This window comes from Corvus moneduloides, chromosome 9 (assembly GCF_009650955.1).
Source record: "Corvus moneduloides isolate bCorMon1 chromosome 9, bCorMon1.pri, whole genome shotgun sequence".
Classification (NCBI taxonomy): Eukaryota; Metazoa; Chordata; class Aves; order Passeriformes; family Corvidae; genus Corvus; species Corvus moneduloides.
In genome coordinates this window covers 15,324,247-15,340,602 of record NC_045484.1, presented here as the reverse complement: position 1 = coordinate 15,340,602, position 16,356 = coordinate 15,324,247, and the positions used below count along the sequence as shown (strand labels likewise).

At 39.8% G+C, this 16,356-nt stretch overlaps 1 protein-coding gene across 9 annotated transcripts in view; it reads right to left on the bottom strand.

The window, feature by feature from the left end:
• The window catches only part of ABCA4 (ATP binding cassette subfamily A member 4), a 78,044-nt gene that overhangs the window by 5,179 nt on the left and 56,509 nt on the right, over positions 1-16,356 (bottom strand). For all 9 annotated transcript variants that reach the window (XM_032117981.1, XM_032117987.1, XM_032117986.1 and 6 more), the window contains 14 exons: positions 15,361-15,550; positions 13,013-13,107; positions 12,027-12,059; positions 10,674-10,779; positions 10,482-10,556; positions 9,847-10,016; positions 8,696-8,873; positions 7,195-7,310; positions 6,360-6,507; positions 3,271-3,394; positions 2,418-2,547; positions 1,385-1,505; positions 1,163-1,225; positions 945-1,051 (listed from right to left, as the gene is read on the bottom strand). In XM_032117981.1, the coding sequence (XP_031973872.1) occupies positions 945-1,051; positions 1,163-1,225; positions 1,385-1,505; positions 2,418-2,547; positions 3,271-3,394; positions 6,360-6,507; positions 7,195-7,310; positions 8,696-8,873; positions 9,847-10,016; positions 10,482-10,556; positions 10,674-10,779; positions 12,027-12,059; positions 13,013-13,107; positions 15,361-15,550 (1,656 nt within the window). The remainder of the gene's footprint in view (positions 1-944; positions 1,052-1,162; positions 1,226-1,384; positions 1,506-2,417; positions 2,548-3,270; positions 3,395-6,359; positions 6,508-7,194; positions 7,311-8,695; positions 8,874-9,846; positions 10,017-10,481; positions 10,557-10,673; positions 10,780-12,026; positions 12,060-13,012; positions 13,108-15,360; positions 15,551-16,356) is intronic.

Genomic DNA, 16,356 nt, shown 5'->3' with positions numbered 1-16,356 from the left:
AGGGAAACAAAGAAAAGAGTTGTAGTTCTGTAATACTAGCTCTAAGACAAAGAACAGTTCAAATAAAATCTTTATTTTCTGGGGCAACAACTCTTGTAAGAGGAGAATTAATTCTTCTTGATAAAATGTCCAACTAAAATACCTGTCTGTACATAAGAGCAAGGAGTATATTGTTGCCTTAAGTCAGCTCAGTCCTGGTTAAAAGTGTAAGCCCATTTCCCCTCAACCATTTTCTTGTTAAAGTATAGGCTAACTTAATGAGAAGGTCTTTAAAAAGCCACCCAGGTCTTATTTTTTTAAAACAGTGTTTATTTCTAGAAGAAAAAAAAGCAGTTATTTCAACTCAGAGTGTGGTCACTAGCAACAGACAGGCAGGACACAAGGCTAACACTTCGATGGTAGTAGGAAAAGTACAAAATCACAGAATGGGGGGGCTCTGGAGGTTATCTTGTCCACTGACCCTGCTCGGGCAGAGTCACCTAGAACAGGGTGCTGGCAACGAGAAAGTTACTGTTCAACTCACACCAGTGGACAAACAATCAAATCCCAACTACACCTAACAAGCCAAGGCACACATCCTGGAAGTAAACTAACATAAGTGCATACCAGATCACACTGTAATAACTTCTGACATTATGCCAGCACTGTGTAAACAAAGATGCTAGAAACAGCCAGAGAAAAATCCCAAAGCTCAGATCAAAATACCCTGTTGGATGGGTTATCTTATGTTTGGGAACTCTTGCCACTAGATATGATTGCCTTGTCCCACTGTTAGCATTACTACAACTTACCCACAGATTTTACAAGAGTGTTAAAGGTATCAAATACAGTTGTGTGTTAGCTGTGATCTCGGTGCCATAGAGCTGCTGGATCATTGAGAGGGTGATCTGGACAGCTCGATGCTGGTAAATGGACTGTCACAGGGTTTTTTTTAAGGTACTTACCTATTGCCAGCCACTACAGCATCTCCAGATGTCACATCAGTATCTCCAGTCAGCATTTTGAATGTTGTTGTTTTGCCAGCGCCATTCACTCCCAAAAGGCCAAAGCACTAAATTGCAGAAGTTATCATATTCTTTAATATTTCCAACTTGCAAATCAGCAGGGGCATAAAATCTGAACTGATCCATGGAATGTAATCTAGTGTTATTGAACAACCTACCTCTCCGGGACGGATGCCAACACAGAGTCTGTCCACTGCAGGCTTGCGTTGACCTGCATAAATCTATATTGATGGAGGGAGGAAAAAAAAGGAAAGTTCCTATTTCAAGACATCTACAGGAATGAAAATCATCTGAACTTTTTAGTTTAATGCTATTGGGATAAGGCAACTTTAGAACTAAAACAGGAATAAATATTTGTTTCACTCTTCTCAAAATACTACCTTGGTCAGTTCTTGTAATTTTAAGATATCAGTTGTGTTTCCTCCATTCATAATTCTTTTTCTTTCTTCTGCAACATCCTCGTCTTCATTAATAATAGGTGACATGGCAGTCTCAGCAAACCTGGAAAACCCCAAGATACTGAGTTGCCCTGGGTTCAGTTAGAATAACAGTGTAAAACAGTGGCTAATCTGCTGCCAAAAATGTGACTGGTGGAAGCAGTGGGGTTGAAACGTCACAATGTGACATTGGCTTGAGTATTCCTGCTGTTGGGAGAAGCCTTGACCTTTAAAGTTAATCTCTAAATGCTAAAAAAGGAGGAAATGGCTTGCTCAAAAGAACATGCATTGTCAGTCACTGATATGACAATAACCTGCCCCTTGGCCACAGCTTTCGCTATTTGGCTACTCTCAGTAGCTAGTGATGGTTCTTCTACAGAAGTTGAAGTTTTGAGTAGATCTCTTTGCAAGACAGTATTTTTATAATTGTACCAATTGTTGCTCTTGTTGGCAATCTTGAACAGGAGTGAATGACCCACTCACAGCCAGTAGGTGGCTGTTTTCATCAAGGGGGAGGCGCATTTGTAAAGCAAAGAGGGGAAGTTCACAGAATGTCCAGGATTCAGCTGTCCTGTGCCTTAGACTAGAATTGCTGTCTCGGGATGTCAGGCTAGTACCTCATAGTACTAGCTAGTAGCTAGCCTGACTGGTACTGAGGACACTACTGAGGAAACTTTCCTGGTAATTTTATAATCTCACTATTATAGTGTCTTAAACTAAAAAATTACATTAAAATCTTAATTCAAGAAAATTAATTTCTTTAATAAAATATTCTTAAATACTCTTATGATAATGCAGATTTGTAAATACTTTCTTGAATCAGGATATCAATAAATTAAGATAAGATCAGCTAAGTAAATAGAAAGCAAAAAAGGCTTAGAGAAAAATTAAGAACAAAAAGAAAAAAAGGATATAGAGAATAACGAAGATAGTCATCCTTTTAATAAAGGAACATTAATAGAACTTTTAGACATACCATCTTGTGGAGAACAAATGGTGTTGCATAAGGAGATTCAGAATGAAGAACACAACTCCTTGAAGAGCCATGGCAACCAGGTTCTTTCCAACAAAGTCCCACTGAAAGGGATCAGAAACATGCTCCTCACCTTTGGAGAAAGAGCACCAGAAAGGAAGGTGAAATACTGCTGAAAAACCCCTCTGCTTCTCAGAACAAAAAGCATAATCATAATGATTTACTGTATTTTATTTGCTCATGACCAGGCAATGGTTTTAATTTCCCAGTCTTAGAAAGATTCTTAACAAAATGCATTCCAAGTTCAGCTGCTGCACGGGAGTAAAAATAAATATAATCTCTCTGAATAGACACTAATGTGGATATCATTACACAAAACTTGCATGGATTATGTGAAAATACACACATGTTATGAGTAAAAACAGATGAGTTCTGCTGCATGACTGTTCTTTTAATAAGTTATCTGATATCAAAGACAACCATATCCCAAGAGAATGCATTTGAAGAACAACAGTTGCTTTAAACATTAACTGAGGTATTCAAATGAAATGAAAAAATAAATCCTCCTGTAATGATTTAAGGTCTTCCAAACAAAGGATAAAAAGACACCAGAGTCTGACACTGAATGAATGGGTTCATTTCCAGAGTGGACCACTGGTTGGGCCATGGACTTCTGGCAGCACTATCAGATTCCTTCAGAGAGGGTGAACTTTCATACTCCTCATCCATCTGATGCTGGAAGAGGTGAAAATTTCAGAAACCTTTACTACTTTTCTGAGTTAATCCTTCCAAACATCTCATCCAAGGTCAGGACATGTGACCCTGTCATAACTTGTTTCTTATTGGCTTTACTTACCAAACCTTGCATATACTTCAGTCACAGCTTGGTTCATGGCCAAGTCGATGAGTCCACGGCCCAAGCAAAAATGTGGGAGGACAAGCAGCACATTTTTCAATGTTTTATTAAACTTTAGCAAAGACTGTAAGAAACAGAAACAACATAATCTGTTTAAATCAGACCTGTTTAAGAAAACATAGCAACCTAAGTGAAAAGTTTTTTGTCATGTCAGAGAAACTGGATGTTCTGTTCTTAAAACAGAGAAAACAGAGTACTTACCAAGTTACACTCAAAGCAACATAAAACACAATCAGCAGAATCCTGGCATACACTGCACCAGGCAAGGTGCTTGTGAAAAACTGGCAATGGGGGGAGAAATTAGTCTTTGTAATGAAGTATTTCCCTATGTAGCAGAGGTAAAGGAATTCTGGTGGTAATATGTAAAGCTGCTATGGGGCTGTGTTTTGGATTTACACTGAAAAAAGGGTTGATAACACAACAGGGATGTTATTTTACAGGGATGTTTAGCTGTTTCCGAGCAGCACTTGCAGAGACAACACCTTTTCTGTGCCTTACCTTACCCCCCTAGCAGGGACACTGGGGGTGCACAAGGAGTTGGGAGGGGACACCGCTTGGACAGCTGACCCCAACTGACCCAAGGGATATCCCAGACCATATGGAGTCATGCTCAGCACATAATGTTGGGAGAAGAAGGAGAGGAATGTTCCGTTACAGCATTTGTCTTCCAAAGTCATCATTATGTGTGATGGAGCCCCGCTTCCCTGGAGATGGCTGAACATGTGCCTGCCGATGGGAAGGGGTGAATGAATTCCTTGTGTTGCTTGGCTTGTGTGTGCAGCTTTTGCTTTATCTGTTAAACTGTCTTTATTTCAACCTATGAGTTTTCTCACTTTTAATTGTCTGATTGTCTACCCCATTCCATGAGGTGGGGAAGTGGATTGCAGAGTGAGTGAGTGAGTGGCCGTGTGGTGCTTGGTTGACATGGGATTAAGCCGTGACAATAGTCAGGGCTGCCACAATACTGACAAGTGCTGGTGTCTGGGCATGACTACACAGAGGGTGTTGGTGCAATGAGGAGGTGCCTGAAACAGAGTTAAGTGTCAGCAGCAGTCAAGCTGCATCGGCACTGAATCCTCAGAAGGGCCATCTTCCCCATGGAAATAGTGGCTGCAACAGAGACATGTTTTGAGAGGTAACCATGCTGCCCTGATGTCCTGTAGTCTGAATGGCACTAGATTGAACCCTGTGCTATCAAGTTGTGAATGCAGGACAAGCAGAGACAGAAAGTACTGTCAAATTGGCCCTTGAAAACATATATTTAACCCAGATCTGTTTCTCCTTTGCAGCAAATAAAAATGCTTTGATCAGCACAGAGTGTTTGAAAATGCACTATCAGTAATGATAGCTAATTGGTCTGCTGTCAGATTGGGTGTCAAACGTAGTGGCCAGAGCTTCAACAACTGTGGAGGCAATAGCATACGAGCACTGTGGGGTGCATACTATCCTGTGAGATAGTAGCACATACAAGCCGACAGCGCTTTGTAAACTGATCTCTTAGCCTTTCTAAGAACTAATTTTGGCACTTGCTGTATTCTGTCACCTTTCTGGTGGTGGTAAATAATTTTCAGGCAATTCTCAAAATGCTACGCTAAGCAGAACATCTCCTCTAACACAATAACTACCAGGAGTAAGTGCTACCATCTACATCTTCCCATACAACACAAGCTGCAGAAGAAAGCACAAAGTGCCATGTCTTGACCTTCCCAACTGTGAAAGTATACAGACATTTGCTTGTTGGTATAAAAAACACTCAGTGTTGTTCCTTGTGTGTGCAGCCCTAGATATTAATTTCTCTGAGTCACTTCTCTGGGTTACTCTGCTCACCTGTACCTGCAGTTACTCAGCAAGTTTCTCACTTGTTTGCTGCCAGAAAAAATGGCAAGGTAGAGAAGGACAGTTACTGTTAGGGATGTCTATGCTTGGAAGTTCTTTGCACACCTCTTTAAATCCGGAGAGCAATGAAAACATGTATCGAGCATGGCCAAGTTTTGGTAATGGGGGCGCCACAGGGGTGGCTTCTCTGAGAAGCTGCTGGAAGCTTCTCTCATGTCCAGCAGAGCCAATCCCTGGCAGCTCCCAACATGGATTTGCTGCTGGCCAAGGCTGGGCCAATTAGGAATGGTGGTAATGCCTCTGTGATAATATACTTTAGAAGAAATCAACCCAAAAATTGATTCTGCAGTTATAATTGCAGCCAGAAAAACACAGGGTGAGAATATGTGAGAGGAACAGCTATGCAGACACCAAGGTCAGTGGAGAAGGAGGGGGAGGACGTGCTCCAGGTGCTGGAGCTGAGATTCCTCTGCAAGCCATGGTGATGACCATGGCAAGGCAGCTGTGCCCCTGCCATTCATGGGGTCCGCAGGGACGCAGAGATCCACCTGCAGCCCATGGAAGAGACCCATGCTAGAGCAGGTGGATGCCTGAGAAGGAGGCTGTGACCCATAGAGAGAGGAGTCCATGCTGGAGCAGCCTGTCCTTGAGGGATTGCACCCTGTGGAAGAGTGACCCATGCTGCAGCAGTCTGGGGAGGTCTGTTGCCTGTGGGAAAGACTCACATTGCAGAAGTTTGCAGAGAACTGCTGCTCATGAGATGGACTCATGTTGGAGAAGTTCATGGAGAACTGTCTCCTGTGGAAGTGACCCCCACAGTGGAGGAAGGGAAGGACTTCTCTGCCTAAGTAGTGGGAGAAACAACTGGTGGATGGACTGACCATAACCCCCATTCCCTGTCTCACTGTGCCACTCAGGGAGGAGGTAGAGTTGGAAAGAAGGGAAGGCTGGGGAGAACGTGATTTTTTTAGATCTTATTTTACTTCTCATTATCCTGCTCTCATTTTTTTAATAATAAATTCAACTAGTATCCCTAATATTTGCCCATATTTGGTGAGTGATCTCTCCTTAACTCACAAAGCCTTTATTATATTTCTCTCCCCTGTGGAGAGGCGTGAGAGAGAGGTTTTGGTGGGTGCCTGGCATCCAGCCAGCATCAACCCAGCATCAACCCACCGCAAAACATTACTTACCGGGTTATTTTCAAATAATTCCAGGATGAAGGTAATGGCACTGCTGTTGATTCCCACAAAGAGATTAATACAAGACAATGCAACATAAGCAGTGCTGGGGATACTGAAGAAAGAAGAAGCAGGGTACATCATGGGAATTACTGCCCATCTGCATGCAAGAAATAGAAAAAACTATGATAACTTCTCAGTATTATGTCAGTTGGCCTAAAGAGAATGCAAAGCTGAGCTTTCTTCCCATCCGAAGTGTAACAAAATGGTGTAACCAACCAGCAATCCACCACAGTATTTTCTCCCTGGTTACTACATAAGATTTTTTATGCTTAGTGGTTTTTTATTATTATTAAAATTATTATTATTAAAATTCAGGGCAATAGACACTGCTAAAATTGAGAAAACTTAATGCTAGCAGGGTGGCTATCACCCCAGGTATCCTTGCACATTTCAGTGGATTGTAGACCAAGAAGGACAAACAAAGAAATGCTGAATGCTGAAAGATACTTTAGTATTGACTGTGAATGTGGTAAATGAACAACCACTAAATTCCTACACAATGTACAAGGAAGAAAGCAGCAAACTGAACAAATATATTTTCCTGTATGGGTCACATTTAATACTTAAAAATGCAAGGCAGGAAGTGACTAAAGAATCTCTTTTGCAGCATGTGGCCAGACAGACTCTGTAAATATCCCATAGAAGAATCCAGTTTTAACCTGTTTTGGATCCACTCAGTGCTATTCTTCAAAGCTGGATTCCACTAATTACTGAGCTCAGTAACAGGAAGTCACTTCTATGTGAAAGACAGGGCCCACCTGCAGGAATAACCTTGAACACTCACCCATACAGGAGCAGCAAGGCAATGAGCACAGGGAGATTGGTCGGAGAGGCGTATGCTTTCTTGTTGAATCCAGCAAATATAGCCACAACCATTCCAGCACTCAGTGCATAATTCACCTGCCAGAGCACAAGGTGTAAGACCTGAGAAGGGCTGCAAACATATCCAGATCCTACATATCATTCCAAAAGGATTTAATATTGAGGAACATCAGAATTTGAGTCAGACTAGTCACACTGAACCTTTTGGATAGGTCCCTGCAATATTCAGCATTTCTCTAAGACGTCTTTTATTGTACTGTTCATAAAAAATACAACATATATTGTTGTTTCTTAGATTATGGTTTGTGAATCAATTATTTCATAGCCTGCTTCCCACAAAAAGGGGCCATGGGTATGCAAGGGAAGTGCAGTTTCTGGTGATGCAAACAAAAGCTGTGTAGGATGGAAAAGCTAGTTACTTGAGCCACATTCCTGGGAAGAAGCTAAAGTGAGTATGCTTGGCCATTGCTCCATTTCTCTGTGTGGTATTAGTAGCACTATTCTACTGCAATGCACAGAATTCCCATGCAGAATGGAAGGTAGCGGTTCACAGAACTGCTAACACCACTTAATGCCTTTGCATCATGCTGTCAAGGGCAACAGCCAAGCAGAATTCCTGACAAGGAAGCTGCTGTGAACAGCAGGGAACAAGAACTCTGAGATCTGCTTCTTTTCCCTCATTTACTAAAATAATGCTTTGCTTTAACTTCTCCTGAGAGAACACCTTCCAAATCCTGAAGAGTTTTGGGCTTTTCAAATACTGATTTTCTTTTCTGTCTAATTTTTTTCAATTCTTTTCTTAGTGCATAATTCCTTGGTCGCTTTCTTGGTTGCAAAGGCAAGGCCAGAGAACCAACCCTTGTTATGCCTTAGCCAGCCAAAGAATTTTCTCTTTTATGACCAAGTGGCTGGAGGAGTACCAGGAGGGAAGCTGAGCCCTGTCTAAGCAAGTCCGGACCTGTAGTATAAAACTTTTCGGAATAACACAGTGACCACAATACAGTGACCTAAATGAATATGCCATTTTAGACACCCTAGACTATTTTGTCAGGCCATAGATACTGTTTCACCAGGCTGTGAATCTTCCCCACTTAGGTTTCTTGAATATCTTGAAATATGTTTTGGTTCTTCTAGAAGACAGGAGTGACTAGCACAAGGCAATGAGGCTTTTCCCTGCTATAGTAAATTGTACTTTATTATTTATTCAGTTGTAAGGACTGGAAATCCTAAGACTATAAAAAATACAGTTTCATTAGTTGACTAATGAGTTGTTCACTTGAATTGATTTCTACATCTGTAATTAGCTCAGAGGCCAGATCCTAAGCATGCTCTCTGAGAAACACTTAAAAGAAATGAATGCTTTGCAATGCTTAGAATCACCTTCGCTTGATTCACTGGTTAGCCCTCAGTTCATGCACACCCAGGATAATCAGAGGCTGTCAGTCAGACCAGCAGTTACTTACTATGTCCCACATGAAGTTAGTTATCCAATAGATAACAGGGCTCACACCACTGACAAACTGGAGGTGCTTGGCTTTTGTTACACGTTCTTGGATCAGGTATAAAACAAAACTGGCTGGTATAAAGGACATGGCAAAAATCACACAGATGGCAACAACAGCATCCACTGAAGTTGTCAGTCTACAACAGAGCACAAGAAGGGACCGTGAGCAAGGGAATGGATGCAACGCAACACTATATTAGCATTTGGGGACTCTGGAGGGTGCTTTAAGATCTAGAAGTAGCAAGGCTGCTTTTTAAGTAGAAGATTTCCCCAAAATGTGAATAGCTAAATATGCTAAAAAACATGTGCTAAAAACACATGTACTAAAACACATGTTTAAAAACAACTTTTCCAGGTTGCTTTGGGGATCGTAGCTAACAAATAAGGCACTATTCCCTGATCTTTTACTTGCTTTATATGACTCAGTTTGACAGCCCTTTCCATGTGGGGCATCTCAAACAAGACATTTAGGCACAATAGCAAAAGTGCTCTGGAAGCAGGGAAAAGAGAAAAAGGCAAGTTGAAGATAGTGAGATGAAGCACAGATTTTGCCTCTGTGCTATAATGCAAAGTTTTCAGTTTCATTGAATTATGATCTTAATAGGAGAGTGAAAACTCTTGTCTTTCTAGGGATCTCTTTTTCAAGAAATTATGACTTTCAGAATCTGGAATACACCAACCCTACTACATGCCACTGAAAATCTACCTGCGTGCTGTCCTTGGCACCAGGAGAGGGGTTGTTAACTACTTGACCTGTAGTCAATTATGGACAAGTTCTCATTCCATTTTTTATTACATGTTTTATTTCAGAAGTAAATGTATTGGATTTGGAGCATGAACAAAGATTTCAGAATCGTTGTGCTTGGGAATCAACAGAAACATGCAATAATGTATAACCAATGTTCGTAGTTCCTATGTGGGATGGGAATGAACTCTTATGGGAATATAATGAGACATGAATATATTCTTGTTTAGAATAAAAACTTCAGAGAACAGCTTCCACATTCTGTCAGTTGAAATCTTTCTCCTCAGAGTGTGAGTATGCTGGAAGTTGCAAGCTGCCAGGTGAGGGAGGGGTAAAAGCCAGAAGCAGAGCACAAGCAGACTTACACAGTGACTTCAGAGAGTTGCTCCTTGGTGAGGTTCAGAGGATGGTTTATAGCAGTGATCCCATGTTCCTCAGGGGCTTGGCCAGTCCTCAGATTAGCTCTGAGGATTGCATTATTTGCTATATTGAGGAAACTAACCATAGCATGCCATCCTTTATTGTTAAACCACACCTGAAAGAGTCAGAAATCATGGATTAATTTAAGAAGCCTTCACTGAGCTATGGGAGAAGATTTGGCTGCCTTTTATCTGCTTTGGTGGGCAGGGGTGAATGCAGCACCAGGAACTCATAGTTCCCAGGCACAGTAATGCAGGAGGAGCTCACATACTATGCTTTTAAAAGCATTGGACAACTACTGTCACGGGATTTTATAGAACCACATTTTAGGATTTAGTGTGCTACTCAAAGTTTTTAGGATAGCAAGTAATACTAAGAAAATGATTTTAAAAAATCTCCCATTTGAAATACTATGAATAAGAATTACCTGTAACATGAGATACAGGGTTAATACCAAGTTATTTCTAAAGTGTATAATTTCAGCTCTTCTTGCATTTGGGAATACCACCAGCAGTATTCTCATAATTTGAAGTCTATGTCAAGAAAGTCTGTGAGTTAGCAGACTAATTCCAGCAAATACCTTAATATTATCTTCAGTTTCCATGTATTTAAGGAAATTAGGGATTTCTTTAGCAGCAGCCAGTGAAGTTTGTCCCTAAAACAAAAAAGAAAAAGCTAAAGATCAGCGCTCTAGGTGAAATCTAATGCTGCAGTAACCATGCTTTAGTAAGGGACCAAAAACCAAAAAAACAAAATTAAAAATCTGTCTTACTCCTGTCACATTCATCATTTGGCCAAGATCACTTAAAAAATCAATAATTTGATCTCCAGAAATGTGAAGGACTGGAAGTCTTCCTCCTACAGAAATTCCTCCATATCTAGTAAAGAGAAAAATATCATCAATAACTCCTACCACACACCCATAACTGTACATTAATGGAAATACTAAAACCCCACTTAATGCAGGTTTTATTTCTATACATCACATACTTCAGGTATAACAGTTTCTACTCTTTTTCTAACAAGTTGCATTAGGTCTTTATGTTTTATTTTATATATATATATAAAATATATTTATTATTATATATATAATATTTTATTATATATATATATATATATATAAATAATATATATCTTTATTATTTACAAATAATAGAAGCTCTATCTGTTTCTGAGAGATTTATGCCAGGATCCTGAGAAAATTATTTAGACAGAAGATTTGGAGAAAACAGTGATTACTACAGAACAAAATCTTTAAATCAAGATAATTGCCATATATTGGTTTAGACTGCATGGAGGACTAGGGACAGCATAGACCTCAGTTAAAATTTCTGATGCTCTAAGAGGAGCTGTTATTCACCAGTGTCAGTACCAGGCAGCACTCCATAATGATAAATACTATTGCACAAGATGAACTGAAGCCTAATCCCATAGAAAGCAATGGTTGCACATGAACAAGCAGATATTCCATGAAGAAAGGCAGTCATCCAGCTGCTATCTTTGAAGTGAACTCCTATTGCTGGTGAAAAATGAAATAATTTTATGCTTCAGGCTAACCAGATTCTTTCTAAGCTCAGTAACTGCAGTGTAGACATCACACTGGGCTTAGCTGATATCTCTACCTAAGTGAACTAGTGGAATCTGGTTTATAACTACTGCACATGTACAGAGCAGGCAGGAGGAATTGTGGTTGTTACTTCTATATTTGATGGGCTGGTGTCTAGGTTTCATCCAACTCAAATCCTTTTATTGGAGGGTTTGTATTTTTTCTGTGGCACTGAAAGAGCTGGGTCACTGCACTATTACAATATACTGTACTATTGTGTTGAACCTTTTCACCACACCGTTCTCATGAGTTTGACTCCTGTAGGTAATAAAGCTCTGATAGTTCCATTGTGAGCCTCTTGCCTTCATCTCCTGCGGGGAGTTCAAACAAATATAACCCCTTGTCTTTATAAGGCCCTTCCTGATCCCCAGCCTATTTCCCACAGAAGCCATCTCTTTGTTCTACACTATCTGCCACAATTCCCCTTGCCCATTTGCAGAAACATTGTGAGGCTTCCCGGTTAAAGAGAAATACATTGTTCCTTTACTTACCGCCTTAATCTGTGAATTGGTTTCTTACCTCTGCTCATTGACCCAGTATTTACTCTTCAAGCTGAAACAGACAAAGAGAATCCCTTCTCAGTGCACAGAACCAAAGCCAGTGATATTGTCAGGCTTAAATAAAAATTAAATTTGAATGCCTATAGTTTGCAGACCTCCAGTCTGCTAGTTATTACTTTGAATTTTAGGGTTGGCAGGACTTTTGGCATTCCTTGCAGTGTGTTTTTGGCTTTTTGTTTTCTGACATGATTCATCTCCAATTCATACAGAGATAAGCAAGATTCCTAAAGCGGCAAATACTGGGCTATTCTAATCCATAATTAATTTATTTTAAAAGATATATCTAAAGCAATTATGACACATGCTAAGAGGAATCAGTCAAAGGCAGTCAACACATAGCTAATATAAAGGGAATTTCAAGAACTCTGCTGGGAACTGGAAAAGTAGCAAGGCCTGAATCAGAGATAATAGGCTGTGGAGGCTGCACAGCTAATTACCACACTCAACACACAGGCAAGCTGAGGAGCTATCAGTAGGATGGATATATCTGTGTAACATTGTCCTTTGGCTGCTCTTTAGCACGTCTGGGAAGCAAATGTTAATTAACTCAGGCAGATGGTCATGTTAGTGTGGTTACAGTTCTTCAGGGAGACAAAGCAGTATCTCTGCAAGGCAGTTCACCAATGCTGTGCAAAAGCACCATTTTTCTCACCATTAACATGGCATTCCATCAGCACTGAAACTTAGCTCTGCCTAAAGGAGTACCTGATTATACAAATAGTTATAATTGAAAATATTGAGCTCCCCTAAAATCAGCCTCTTCCAGTCTTATATATATCAGAATATATATATATATGTCTTATATATATATATCAGAAATATGGACATGGTGCTCAATTCTACAGAATACTGTGGCAAATCAGGTGTTATGTCATTATTAAATAAGAATTTCATTGCCAGGTACAAAATACCATATGTGAAAAAGAAATAGAGATTCATCCCTACCTTCCTTTTATCAAAGTGGGATATGTTTTCACCAGAAAATCTGAAATATTTCTGTGGGTCAGATCTTGAAGAATTTCTGTGCTGCGTTGCACTCTCTGTCAAGAAAAAAACAACTAATCAATCACAAACTTTAGAGTGTCTTAAGCTATTAAGTGTTTGTCAGGAAAAGAGAAAAAGTAGCTTTGGTTCAGAGAAAATGCCCAGGTTCATAGTATCACTGAAAGAGAGTGTGTCAATCACTAATGGGTCATTTATAGCCTAAACATCCTTACTTACTAAGACTTCAGACGAAATCAATAAGTTTGTGATGCATGACACAAAACAGTTGCATGTCACTCTGAAACAGTTATTTTCAACAAAGGTCGGGGTTGCTCAAGGCTTTTTCTTCAAAATGAAAGAAGGAAACTTTTCAAACAAAAAGACTGAGGCCCCAGTAAAAAAAAAAAAAAAAAAAGAAAGAGGTAGTTTCCTATGATTTAGCAACTTTAGGTAAAAATTAATACAAAAAATTCACCTTCACTAGCACATTAGATTGTTTGAATGAAAATTACTTTTTTTTTAAATATGAAAATGGTGCCACATGACAACTTTGTTGAGTCTTTTACAAATACAGGGTCACTGTGAAATGTAAGACCTTGCACTCCTGAGTTTATCCCAAAGTAGAATATACTTTAAGAGGTTCCCAGGCAGCTTCAGATGGCAAACGTTGCAACCTGCAATGATCTGATAATGACCTAGGAAGTAAGTCTAGTGACCTTTCCAGAAATTCCTACATTTATCCACAGAGAGTACTGGATGACATAGAAGACACATTACTGATGTCCAGCTGATTCTACACAGGAAGACTGGTAGCATCCCCATAGTGGCTTCATTAATTGAGTTGTCTATGCTTAAACATAATTCTATTGACAATTATTTACACACTGTGGCTTTCCTGAAGACTCATGTGAACTGTTTCTTTCTGATAAGTTATACAAAACCATAATATCCTGCAAAATTATCAGGATAATATTATTATAAACACATCTTGTTTAGAGGACTAGAATCTCCACAAACAAATAAAAAAAACCATTGCATCTTATTTGGAATTGAAGTTTTAGACTAAAGTTCTCTGAAATACACTAGCATGCAATTAGCAAAATTCAACTTTGTCTGTTGGACAGGGATTACTTGGAAATCAGAAATAACTTGGGATGTTGTGAGTAAGGTCAGAATCTAACCTCTATCGAATTTTTTTCTTCATAAACAGGAATTCTGTGGATATTTAAAACAACTTTGTTTTGTGAACAGTGATAGAGAAATCAAAGCAAGCTGAATCAGTGTTTTCAAGAGATTGTGTCATGGAAAGTGGTATAGTCACCATCCCTGGAGTGTTCAAAAATGTTGAGATGTGGCACATGGGGATGGCGTTCAGTGGCGGAGATGGCAGTGCTGGGTTAACAGTTGGACTCAATCCTAGAGTTGTATTCTAAACTTAATGATCGTATAATTCTATGAAAATTAGAAATATTTTAGTAATTATTCTGGTGTGTTCAGCCTGGCAAACAGGAATATTAAAGATGAACAGTGTGCATGGTGAGACATTAAATTAGTGAGCTACTACTCTGAGAGTGGCTGCAATTCTGCTCTACTTCTTAGAAAAACATTTATAAAATGCAAACACTGACAGGCTGTAATTTTCCTTTGCTCTTCAAAAGAGCAAGCGCATTTTATAAAGAGCATTACTAAGATCATTCATTGATAGGAGAGGTGGGAATGTAGCTCTGTTTTCCTCCATACAGCATCAGTGGTTATTAAATAACTCATCTTCATGCACGTGCATACATTCATTTTGCTAGCTTAGAACATTCTTGATAGAAATGGAACTGAAAGACATGTAAGAAATAATACTTTGGGATTCACTGAATAGTATTTTTTTCCTTTTAATAGAGGACCACACTCCACATTTTTAAAATTGTGACTTCTTTTTCTTTTCTTTCTTTCCTCTTTCTCCCTCCTGCCCTTCCCTCCTTTAAAGAAAGGCAACCTTCTAAATAGAATTGTTCCTTGAGGCAAAAGAAAATAAAAATTATTTTTAAAAATGATGTGACAAATTGTTAAAATTTTTGTGATTTTCTTCCACATGAAAAGTTTGCAATTTGGATGAAAACAGTAATCAAAATTTATTTAAATGTGCAAACTTTTCCAATATCTCTGAAACTGAATTCCAGCAAGTCTTACTCTCTCGATAAAGAATGCACTCAACTCCTTCCATGTATATTAGCATGGCAAGGTACTTAGACACTGGTCCCTTTTCCAGCACTTGCCATGAAACTTTTCTACAAAGATTTATGGCACAAGGACACAACCTGTGGTGGTGGGAGGCCTCCTGCACCTGCAGGGCATTCTGGCAGCATAGTGAGTCTCTTGTGAGTGCTGCACTTGCAGGAAGGTGATGGATTCTCAGGGCTCCACTCTTGGCTCAGCAGGAGGCTGCTTAGGTTAGGATGAACAGCCGGTGTGTTCCAGGCAGTTGGCGTATTATTGCATGGGTAGTTCCTGGGTAGAGGAACAGAGCTTTAAGCTGTGCAGAGATAACAGTCCATGAGAACTCACAAATCCACAAAATCACAATGCTCTAAGTAGATATTCCCCCCTCAGCCCTCATCCTGTGAGTTTTGAATAAGAACAACATTTTAGAGTACTTGGTACACATGAATAAATACAGTCTCCCCCCACATCTCTGCCAAGCTTACTGTCTTCAGCTTGCAGATAGGACACTGAAGGAAAAAGGGGACTGTGTTTGATCCATTAGTACTCATGAAATCTACAGTGAAGAAACTATCATTTTTCTTTCTCATGCAGTGTTTTTTTTTAAAGTTTCCTCTTTGTTTCTGCCATACCAGGTAGAGGAGAGGAACGGGAGAAGAGAGAACAACCAGAAGGTTCAAATTGCTGGATATCATGGCTGGGAAAGAGCCAGGAGAAAGGGAACAAATGTCAAAGCATAGCAAGCCAGTGACAAATGGCTCCAGAGCAGGACTCACAGGCAGAGTAAGCAGGTAGGACAACAAAAGTTGCAGCTCTATTAATGTTGCCCTCACTTCAGAATGAGAATAATTTCTAATAATAGACATTGTCCTATTGCTACTTCACAATCTGAGCGATTGCTGAAGTTATTGCTTCCAAACACACCAATGGGAACAGGAGGAGCCTGAAGGGTCTCAGTCATGGAAAGTGCCAGGGAAGCTGAGAAGATTTGGGCCTGAGGTCACTGACCTACTGACATAAATTTCAAGGTTGCGTAACTCTCAACACCAAGCTACTGGTTTCCAGTCAGTCACATTGGGCACTGTGAATCATTC